This window comes from Papaver somniferum, chromosome 2, assembly GCF_003573695.1.
Source record: "Papaver somniferum cultivar HN1 chromosome 2, ASM357369v1, whole genome shotgun sequence".
In the NCBI taxonomy this organism is placed as follows: Eukaryota; Viridiplantae; Streptophyta; class Magnoliopsida; order Ranunculales; family Papaveraceae; genus Papaver; species Papaver somniferum.
In genome coordinates, this window is record NC_039359.1 from 5836662 (window position 1) to 5848114 (window position 11453).

General features: G+C 35.8%; 2 protein-coding genes across 4 annotated transcripts; both read right to left on the reverse strand.

Moving 5' to 3' along the window:
- Positions 1–3230: 3230 nt before the first annotated feature.
- LOC113352935 lies at positions 3231–5866 on the reverse strand. Of its 2 annotated transcripts, XR_003360996.1 has the most exons (4): positions 5371–5866; positions 4767–4994; positions 3837–4210; positions 3231–3755 (listed from the first exon to the last, which is right to left on the reverse strand). XR_003360996.1 is itself a non-coding variant. In XM_026596679.1 (3 exons), exons 1-3 carry the CDS (start codon positions 5707–5709, stop codon positions 4163–4165), a joined length of 615 nt encoding a protein of 204 aa, XP_026452464.1. In that variant the 5' UTR covers positions 5710–5866; the 3' UTR covers positions 3231–4162. The 2 variants fall into 2 exon arrangements, 1 of the variants encoding a protein (XP_026452464.1); XM_026596679.1 differs by having other exon boundaries at positions 3231–4210.
- A 1735-nt stretch (positions 5867–7601) lies between these two features.
- LOC113346750 (pentatricopeptide repeat-containing protein At4g35130, chloroplastic-like) lies at positions 7602–10751 on the reverse strand. Of its 2 annotated transcripts, none has more exons than XM_026590254.1 (2): positions 7989–10751; positions 7602–7777 (listed from the first exon to the last, which is right to left on the reverse strand). In XM_026590254.1, exon 1 carries the CDS (start codon positions 10517–10519, stop codon positions 8102–8104), a length of 2418 nt encoding a protein of 805 aa, XP_026446039.1. In that variant the 5' UTR covers positions 10520–10751; the 3' UTR covers positions 7602–7777; positions 7989–8101. The 2 variants fall into 2 exon arrangements, with proteins under 2 accessions (XP_026446039.1, XP_026446040.1); XM_026590255.1 differs by having other exon boundaries at positions 7646–7777; positions 8021–10751.
- Positions 10752–11453: the final 702 nt, after the last annotated feature.

Below are 11453 nucleotides of genomic sequence, written 5' to 3' on the forward strand. Positions count from 1 at the left end.
CCTGCTTTTTATTGTATTTGGTTCCCTTTCTTTGTAGAATGTCTTTGAGGTTTAAACCTGTGGGAATGTCTTTTTGAATATGGAGTATGAGAACTATCAGATTGAATTGCTGGATATAAAATGAGTCAGGATTTTGCAGGGAACTGGGGTATTGCATGATAAATTGGGGGGAAATCAATTTTGACTAGGTCAACGAAGACTTGACCTTTTTTTTGTTGCAAAAATATTAGCAAATGTTGCTAAACCTGAACCAGAATAACTATATCCCGTTCTACTAAAATATATCCCGGAATAACTCTAAAATTAGCAACAAAGTAGCAACAGCTTCTTTCTGTTTCTATATTTTAATTTCGCAACAGCTTGTTTCTGTTGCTACTGCCGTTGCTGACCGAAATTAGCAACAGAGCCAGAGCTGTTGCGAAAAACTGCGACAGGGTGTTTAGCAACGGCAAAATTCTGTTGCAAGCCCAGTCAGCAACAAATCTCAGCTTTTGTTAAACGTTAAATTTGGTGTAGTGCTGGTTAACAATGTAACAGAATAATTTTACACAAAAATTATTAGTAATAACAACCATTATTATATGTAAGTAAAATCTATGTAACCAGAAGTTACACATTCAATCAGCATGTGTAAGTAAAAGTTACACATCTAATTAACATGTGTAACTAGAAATTACACATTTATTTAGTCTGTGTAACTAGAAGTTACACATCCACTTAGCTTGTGTAACTAGACGTTACGCAACAATATGGGTATTCCAGTAGAATTGTGGTTACCAAGGAATCTTGTTTCCAGGCGTTTCCTCTTAGATGTACCGATGCCAGTGAACTTGTATCTGCAAATAAGAGATAAGACAAGTTAAAGATCACCATCACTTCACCTATCAATTTGTTTACTTCACATTCAAACCACATACATGTCTTTTTGAATCTGAGAGTTGATATCCTGCAACTGTAACTTTATTCTTTAGTGACAGACGCCAGAATCACAGAGCTTCTCTTGCTTGTCTATGCCTTCATTCTGGTCTTGAAATTTTCTATTGCGAAAGCAAAGAGAGTAACGGCCCTGACATATTGTAAGAGGAAAGAATTAGCTGCAACATTGTATAGGTAACATAGTTTGAAGTCCAAATGAGATTGATCATTGCTCCTTTCAATAACATGCAAGAGAAGATAAAAACCAAATTCATACCATTCCTATGATCACTCCAGACGTCATTTATTCTTATATGCACAAATATAGCAAATCATAAAAACAAAACCAATGAATCTAGCAAGCTAAACAAATAAAATGACATATAACTGTGTGTTGTTTGAACTCTTAGAGTCATTTATTCACTGTGAACCAGCTACTGCCTTTATCCTCAATTGAGGTTCATTTGAAGATACTTTTGGAACCGATTCTTCTAATATAGATTAGTATTTTCTCAATTATATATCAAATTCCAGGTTTAAAAACCTCATTGTTTTGCTAAAATTACAGCAACAATGTTAAAGTAATATGTTGATTGAAGCTATTTCAATCAACTAATAACAGATAGAAGTTCCATATTAGGTCGAAAATCAAAACTAAGTCATATCCAAATGAGTTGATGAATAACATAGATTAAAATGCTCTGATTTTGAATCTGAAGTTTGAATTTCGATTAAGATAATTGATATACAGAACGACCGATTTTTAGTCAAGAACTTTAGAAAATTTTCAGTATTTTTTTTTCAAAATTTTATTCTTAATAGAAAGATTAAGACGAGATGGTTATAGATCTAAACTCCGATCATGAAACAAGTCAGAAAAACGAAATGAAATTGAAGTTTTCAGTTTTTGAGATTTATGAAAATATTGAGATATATCAATTAATAGTTTAGATCGAATTAAAATGATTGCAACAGAATAATTTACATGTTCAATAATTTTCGTGATGAAGTCTTCTCGATCTTTCACTGTTGATGACTTTCTCGATCTTCTTTACCATCAATAAAGAACTCATTCAAACAGAGACGAAACCATAGATTAACTGAGGATCATATACTTAATCTACTGATGAAATTGATCTCTCCTCTTCGATTGATTTCCTCTTCCAAAATAAAGATAAGAGGTGTTCAAACTAAGTTTAGGAAATCTCCATTGAATCTCCAAAAAGTGAAATCTTAAGATCTTCAACGACGAATGATTTTTACGAAATCTCCATTGAATCAAATCGATTCGAAAGGTTAAAAATGAATCTTAGAAAACCCTAGAAATGGTTTTCTCTACAGACGAGAGAGAGAGAGAGAGGCAAGAGAGAGAAAGAAAATTGAGAAACAAAAGTATCTACAGTAGAACTTCGACAAATTAATAGCCTTGGGACCGAAGAAAATTATTATTTTAGCGAAATTATTAATTTATCGAGTTAAAATTTAGCTTGTTCAAGCCTAGTTGGGCCCAGAGAATTTTAGTTTTAGCGAAGTAATTAATTTATCGAAGTTCTACTGTGCTGATTTTATTCTTGTATATATAGAAAAGAGTAAAGTTGTCATTACATAAACACTTTTATTATAATGCCCTGAAAATGAAAGTTTTGGACCTAAAAATATCAAAATGTGAAAGCATAAAGTTGGGAGAGAATGATCCATTTTGTGGGTCTTCTCTATATTGAACCCGGGGTTATAGTAGTCTTCACTCTATTGAAAGAGATAAAAATAAGAAGGCTGAACCATAAGATGAGAAACCTGAAGGAAAAAAAAACAGTTTGGCGGCATAAATAAACTTGGCGACGTTACATGACATTTGATATTCAAAATGCTCTTTTCTCCATAGGACTGATAGCAGTAGCTGATGATTCCCTGGATGAAAACAACTATATAGTGTTAATTGTCTCAAGAATGTAATCCTTCCTAAACTAGACCAGAAACTTATTCCGACTGAAGAAAATTTCCTGGATAAAAACATTTTCAGAGAGACCTTTCTTTACCCTTCTGTTCTTTTCGATTTCCCAGCATTTTTTGGACAAGAAAGGAGGTAATTGTCAGAAGACTAACCGTTCAAATTCAATTAAAAATTTAGTTAAACTTAAACCCAATACAATTCTTCAAACCAATGGTCTCTGATAGATTAAAATTAAGAAACTTACATATCCATAATTCGCACGTACATACACACAAATGCAAAATGCCATAGACACTCGTTAAACCATAAGAATCAATAAAAGATTCTTCAGGAACACCAAGTTTGAAACTGCATGTTTGAGAAAAGTAGGCTGTGTTCTCTGGGTCATACAGATCTAGATGAAAACCGCCATTGTCACCTTTGACATACCCTAATAAAATCTCAAGATTCTGGGGAGAGTGAAATGGGAAGAAGTATCCAGAGAACTTACCAATAGTTCTGTGCAAAATGGCGAAAAGTTTATCCCAAGATTATGTTACTCCGTACCTTTTCATCTCCCATACATTTATGCAGCCACGAATTCTACACTCTTGTTACCAAGTAAGCAAAGGGACCCTCCCAATGCACATAAACTTGTCCCCGTATTCATCGCAAAAGCTGGATAGTGGCCGTTCATTGAATCTTTCATCCTTATTAATCAAAAGAAAGTATAACTTCATGGAGTTCAGATGCCAAAGGGTCAGTTGCTGCGTAGTTCCGTAATTGACATTCACTGGAGCCATACCCTGTTGTCCTTGATCAAGATACTAATGTATATTCTCAATTCTTCTTCAGGAATTAGATTCTAATGTGTATACCTGAACTTTGCAACAAAATTCCTCCTCAAATCCTGCATTGCGTACCACCTTTAATTCATGAGTCTCAACTCTCAAGACCATAACCAAACCCATACTTGAAGTAACTAACTTACGTTTGCAATTAGGTAGATTCCAAAGAACAACATCATCATCCTCTCCGGAGCTACAAACAAAACCGTTACAGTTACCCCAAAACATAATGCCATCACTTCTTAACCCCAAAGGATAGATGAAATGGGTATTCCATGTATATGATGGTGGTAGATCACAAGTTATAGGCAATGTGCTACTAGGAATAGAGTAAGTGTTTCTCATTGTATGAATATTGTTTATTTCAGTAACATGATAAACGAGTTTTCTGATAAAACGAGGGTGTTTCCATAACTTGCACCAGGCTTTCGATACACACCTGAACTGCAAGATCGACTTCACGGGCAGTCTAACAAGGATGTTTAGTAAGATTCTCCGATTTTGTAGCTTCGCATTCCTGCATTTCCAAATTCCCAAATGAAGTTCTGCACTAGACAGCTAACACATAATTTTGGTGGAGCCAGGATTGAAGATAAGTAGGGGCAACTGCCCTCACTTGCCCTTAATTGGCTCCACCTTGTCCCTAATATACACATAACTAAAGCTTGAAGCCAAATTGGATTATACATTTGAGAACCATCTAAACTTGAAGAACCCCATGAATTTAAAATTCTAGTTCTTTGATCATAAACCCCCAGAAAGAAAATCACTGCTAGGTCTTATCTTAACAACGAAGACACGAAATTGAAACCAACTTATGATTAGTTGTTACTAGTTGCTCGTAAAAAGTAAGAAAACCAAACTTATCTGAGGATTAATCTAACACTATTTTGTTCTACAACTGATAGTCGACCAAACTGAAGTTAAGAATGTAAACGGTATACATAATCTTCAAAAATTTGACTAGAACCACAACCTAATGTCTGATAGCAGCCACCATATATTTAATAAGATATGGAAATTCAAATTCGTAAATAGGGAGAAATTGCTAGTAGAAATATACATCATTTTACCTTTTTGACTGGCATATCATTTGAAACCAAATCAAGCTGTGCTCGTGACATCTCCACGAAACATGCCAGCGCATGATCAAATAATGGGGATCCTAGTTGAACTTTACAAATACGTTCAAGCGGCATCTGTTCAGTTTCCCCAGCCTTTGGGCCTTCCAACCAACAAACCACAAATGCACACAAACAACTCTCTTCTCCTCCTCTGCGAGTGTGAGGTTCATGGTGTATCTGTTAATAACACCATATAAATTCAAGTTACATTCAACGAAGTCAAACAGCATTCCCCAAGTATAATGTAGTAAATGTTTTCTGTGACCTCACTGCCCAACGCAACCCACCACCAACACCAGAACCACCACAACCAGGACCACCATAGGTCCATAACCTAAAACCCTAAATCTAAACATAGACCAAGAAGCTGAAATAACAATTGGCACTAAAAGAACCTAAATAAGAATCAGCCACTGGGCAGACAAAACATTCAACTAAAAGTCAAACCCTAAAACCCTGAATTAGAGCATACTCACCACCACCAGAAATTGACACCCCCCTAAATTAGTTCATACGGAGGAAACGAAATGAAACAGTAAGTAAGGCAACTCACCGATTCAATAAAGGCATTGTAGAACTTATGATCGTCTTCCCCATGTTGAAGCAGTGCACAGACGAACCAAAAACGTTTCACATTCTTACACTCTTCATCCTGTAGCTGAACACAAGCCGGACGAAACCTTTTTATGAAATCATCTAATTCTTTCGCAGTTTTGAAATGTTTGACATTGAACTCCTCGTCATTATCTTCATCAAAATCATTGAATCTTACAGTTAGGGAAGTGTCTTGGTTGCTAAGAACCAGCGTATCAACTGTGTACCAAGCATCATCGTGAATTGACCGGAAATCTAAGAGTGGGTTTTGATTTGGTTTTCTGCAAGGGCGACCCATTTTTGAAATCCCAAGAAATTTCTTAACAGAGAGAAAGGAAGAGAAAAATACAGAGCAGAAAGCCAGCTTAAGGGTTTTTTATTAGGTCCGGCAGCTTAAGGGTTTCCTTAACAGAGAGAAAGGAAGAGAAAAATGGCTTCAGCATGGGCTCAGTCCCTTGGCCAACACATCCCTGAGCTACTACAACATTTGCCGCCTAATACGTTATTTGATTATAACATACAATCTTAATGATAAGGGGTACCTAGAAATTACCACTGTTGGGGTGTACTACACATTATTCCTTTCCATGTCAACAGTATAAAATCGTCAGAATTCTACAGAAGAGAATGAATTGAAATACGAAATTTCTACCTCTTTAGACTGCTATTACTACAACTTGAAGAAGCCAAAAAATTTCAGCGGGTCTACTGTGGTACTTCCTATATGCAACTTATGTAGCAGCAGTGCAGCACCAGCAGATAGAGGCTAGCAGCCTACTCCACAATCAATCTCCCATGGTGCACTGTGTGTGTATAGTGTGTCTTGAGTCACTTTCAACAAAATTTTGCTGGGCTTAAGCGTTTGTCGACCAACAAAAAAAATAGAAACCTGTTTTGAGGCATACTGATTTTATTGAGGCATACTAAATTATACCAAAATAGGGCCACTAAATAAAAAACAACATCACCCCTTATCCATCTTTTTTGATAATGATATAACTACCCTTACATAATTAGTGTAATGATTATAATTAGATTTGATTAATTAGGAATTTTAAGGATTGATTAAAAATTAAATTATTAGTGTTAAATTAGTAAAGAAATCAAATTTATGTGAGAGAGTTGGAATTTTTGAAAGGAAGAAGAAGAAGTGAAAAAAAACTTGAGTTTTGAGATTTTAGTGATTAGAAATGATCAAAATGTATGATTCAAATCAGGGATAGACTTCTATACAAGGTTTAATGTCCTTTTTATAAGTTGAATCTATCAAAAAATTGAATTTTTAAAACCCAGATCTACTGACCAGATGAACAGTTCGGCTGATAACTTGTCAACCGAACCTCTATGTCTCGAAAATATACCTAGGTTCGGCTAACAACTTGTCATCCGAACCTAGGTATGTATTTCCGAAACACAGAGGTTCGTCTGACAAGTTATCAGCCGAAATTTACTCTGTAATTCACGAATGTAGGTTCGGCTGATTCGAACAAAATCGTACTTAGCCAAACCTAGGTGTATTTCCAAAACCCGAGGTTCGGCTCACAAGTTATCAGCCGAACTTCACTCTATAACTGACGAATTTATGTTCGGTTGATTCGAACAAAATCGCATTAGCCGAACATAGTGTCTCTAAATCATATACTAGGTTCGGCTCAAAATTGATATTCCAAGATCAGCCGAACTGATCTTCTGAAAACCCTAATTTAATCTTTGAAATTATATTTTATCGATCGAACAATATAAAATCAATCAAAAACAAGATGGGTTTGTTACAAATGCATTCTAAAATATATCTAGGAGCAATTGAGATTTGGATTTCGCACTCCAACATTGCTCACTTCGATTTGTGTTTCCTTTGATTGATTGATTGCTTGATTGAATTGGAGTCCAAGATGTTTAAGTTTAAAGGTTATTTTGATTTTTGATTTTAGGTTTTTGAGGATAAGGGAACTCTAGTAATTAGATTGTTTAAGGATATATAGGTAATTGCACTACCTTTAGACACCCCTTATAAAACCACTCTAGATGGGATAATAAATAAGTATGCCTCAAAACAGATTTTAAAAAAGAAGCATGTATTCTGTCTGTCTCGATGGGCAGCTGTGTCAATTCGTGTTCTCAAGCCTTCTCCATGAATTAGATTTTAATGTAAATACCTGAACTTCACAAAGATATCCATCATCATTATTTCCTTACACTAAATATGTTCATTTCAGTTACACGGTTAAGGTGTTTGTTAACAAAATCAGGGTCTTTCAATAACTTGCACCAAGCTTTCGATACACACCTGAACTGTAAGGTTGACTTGATGGGCAACCTGACAAGGATGTTCAGTAAGATGTTCTGATCTTGGAGTTTCGCTGTTCCTGTATTTGAGGAAATCAATTAATCAAATATCCCAAATTAAGCACTAGTCATTATGAATAGTATAAATAAACGCAGATTCAAGTTTGACCCCGAAATGAACTATACATTCAAGACCCCATATGATTTGCTTCCTACAGAGTTTTACAAAAATTGAAACTTTACACTTAAGCATGTATGCTGATAAAACATAGTTTCTTTGAACACAGTTACCGTGTACAATTGTTCCCGTCCAAATTGCTTACTTTATCAATACTGTAGGAAAAAGCAACAAATTTTCCAACTTCTGATTCAATTACGATTTAAGCCCCGTTGGAATACCGACTTCACCAGTAGTCTCCGCAGGAACAAAAACCATGCCTGAAATGATGATAAATCTTTGTATCCCCGACTATAATCTCTCTTTCAGTAACCTTGGATATCTTTTTAATTGCATTGTGACAAGCTTCGCATATTCTTACATTCTTCCTAATGAGGATGGGAGATCCAACTGTTGTAGATATCAAACCGAAACAAAGTGCTAATCTTACACTGTGAGTAAGTGGTAACTCTGATCTTTTCCTTATCAATTCCCTTGGTCTAAACCTCGGGAAACTAGGGGAGTTCATGGTTTCCCCTATCTGGCCCAATATGATTTCCAGCACATTGTAAATCATGTAGGATTCAGAATGGGATCGATCACCATTGGTAAAACTGCAAGTCTTGGTATTAAGCTCGATCATACTGATTCCAATTGTCTGCTCTAATCCTTTTATGTTCATTAAACATCTAATTCTTTCCACGTCCTCCCATCTCCCAGCTTCAGCATACATGTTAGAGAGCAGAATGTAAGAACCAGTGTTATCATGTTCCAAGGAGAAAATTTGTTCAGCAACCTCCTCTGCCAGCACAATATCACCATTATTTCGACTAGCGGTCAACAGAGATCCCCATATCCTTGCTGTCGGAACCAACGGCATTCCGTTTACGAAATTTCTGGCAAGGTCAAGATTTCCACTGCGACCGAGAAGATCAACCATGCATCCATAGTGTTCAATTCCAGGATCAATACCATAATCAGTTTTCATTGAGCTAAAATGTTCCCATCCTTGATCGATCAAACCAGAGATGCTGCAAGAAGATAGAACAGAGACAAACGTACTTGAATTCAGTTTGATGCCTTTCTCTTGCATCTCCGAGAACAAATGGATGGCAATTTTTCCACAACCATGGATTCCATAAGCCATAATTATTGTGTTCCATGAAACAACATCTTTAGATGGTAGTCTATCAAAAATCTTACGAGCTTCTTGAAGATTACCATGCTTTGCATACATGTCGACAAGTGAATTAGATACAAAAGTATTCACATTAAAACCTAGTTTAGTTATGCATGAGTGAATTTGAATCCCCTCCCTCAATGAAGCCAATTCTAAGTGGGCTGGTAGGACACTCGAAAACGTCAGGGCATCTAATTTGATAGACCCTTCTTCATGTATATCAAGAAATAGGTTAATAGCTTTTCTTTTCCACTCATTCTGCACGTATGCAGCTAACATGGCATTACACGATATTAAGCATCTCTTGTTCATCGAATAAAATACCCTCTCAGCTAGCTTTGGTTCTCCACATTTTCCATACATATCAACTAAAGCAGTTTCCAAAACCAAATGAGGAAAAAACCCATTTCTAATGACAAATCCATGGATAGACTTTCCAAGGAAGATATCTCTTAACTGTGCACAAGCTGGGAGCAAGTTCACCATGGTGATCGCATCAGGGTTTGCATTTCCACTCTGTTGCATCTCCACCAAGCAGCCAAAAGCATCAAGAGGACAACCATTTCGAGCATATCCACCTATTATCGCATTGTGAACTACAGTATTCAAACAAGAAACCTTATCAAACAAATCTACGGCATAATCCAGATTCCCACACTTGCAGTACATGTCAATCAGCGAAGTTTGAACCATGAGATTTGATTCATGTCCACCTTTAATCACATAGCAGTGAGTTTCCTTCCCTAGTCGCTCATAATTTGCGAGAGAACAACCTGCTAGAGCACCAATGATCCCAAACCTATCTGGTTTCAATCCAAAAGCTTGCATTTCTCTAAAGCACGAGAACAACTTCCACTCATCTCCAGCCAAAACATACCCAGTAATCATGGAATTCCAAGAAACCAAATCTCTGTTAGTCATTTTCACAAACACTTCTTCAGCAAACTCTAGGCACCCAACTTTACCATACATGACAATTAGAGAATTGCAAATAAACAAATCTGAATCCAACCCAGTTTTGATCAACCTCGAATGAATCTTCAACCCTTCAATCAACAACAATAATCCAGCACAAGACTTAATTACAAACGGGTAAGTAAAATGATCAGGTTTCACTCCTTGGTATTGCATTAAATGATAAAAATCAATAGCATCTTCATACAACCCACTATTCGTATAACCTTTAATCATCACATTCCAATGAAAAGTATCTAAATTCTGCATAGATTCAAATAAAGAAAGAGCTTCATTCATAAGCCCTGAATCAACATAAGAACATAAACTACGGGTAAGATAAGTATCATATCTTTTGGTAACAGTTTTCTTGATCTTTACTTGACTTGAATTAATAGTAGTTGATTTTGATAACCTTTGCTTGATTGGAAGAACATTTCGGCTCTTATATGCTTTATTTATTTCTCTGTTTTGTGAAACTTTTTGTGGATCCTTTGATCTTGAAAAGGTTTGAGCAAATGTGGTAGACATTTTCAGCAGAAAAATGAAAATGGCGGGTAAAATGTTATCAAAGTTTGTTTGAGTGAGTTCCTGCTAAACCCAGGAAGAAAATGGCGGATAATATCCTACTCTCGTGCGCGCCAAATTTTTATTAAGTTCACGCGCTTGAACGTTCAGCTTCGTGAATCGTAACGCTTGTTGTTTGTAGACAGATATGACAAACCCAAAAATGATACTCATGTAAAATATTTAAACACTAACAATAATCTCAATTACCTGTGTTACAAGGATACGGACACGGTGTCCGGGTTTTGTGTCCGAAACGTTACCTTGACATGGCAAGGTAAAAAAAGTAGAAAACGGGGACACGGCGTATACAAAAGAGATAACTAGTTTATCATGAATTGGAAGATACAAACATACAAAACATATATAGATTAATACAAAAAACATCATTGCAAAATGATAGATTAGCATTAGTAGTAGGCGTATGGCTCAACTGTCAGTACATGGTGGAGGGGTGCAAGTAGGTGTATTAAGGCCTGAATTAGCTAATTCTTGGTCTGTAGGAAGGAAAATGATCAGATTATTATTGAAAGCATCTTTACTGGTTAGTTATTTTCTAGAGGTCGATCAGATAATTTTTGAAGAAGAAGAACAAGGCACAGACTAGAAGAAAGAGAGAAAGAAAAAAAGATTATTACAGTCAGATCATTTTAGTTAGTCAAAGAGAAAAGAGGAACCTTAAGGAAGGAAAATAAATATCTTTTGACATATTCTTTAGAATATGCTAACATATGTCAAACATATATGATAGATTTGTTTTAAGGTGTTCGTTTATGTACCCCTAGAAAATACTAACGGTACCCCTAATGGTTAGTTAAGTTAATTATAATTTCGTTAATACAAAAATTCTTAAATTATTCGAAATTGTTAATACGCATACCCCTCTAAGCTTGTCGCA

Excerpts from the sequence above, each read along its gene's own strand:
- LOC113352935 (XM_026596679.1), bottom strand. The coding sequence starts at position 5,709 with ATGGGTCGCCCTTGCAGAAAACCAAATCAAAACCCACTCTTAGATTTC. Across the intron at positions 4,995-5,370 it reads ACAATGCCTTTATTGAATCG|ATACACCATGAACCTCACAC; the intron begins GTGAGTTGCCTT and ends TGTTATTAACAG. Across the intron at positions 4,211-4,766 it reads ATGATATGCCAGTCAAAAAG|GAATGCGAAGCTACAAAATC; the intron begins GTAAAATGATGT and ends TTGGAAATGCAG.
- LOC113346750 (XM_026590254.1), bottom strand. The coding sequence starts at position 10,519 with ATGTCTACCACATTTGCTCAAACCTTTTCAAGATCAAAGGATCCACAA.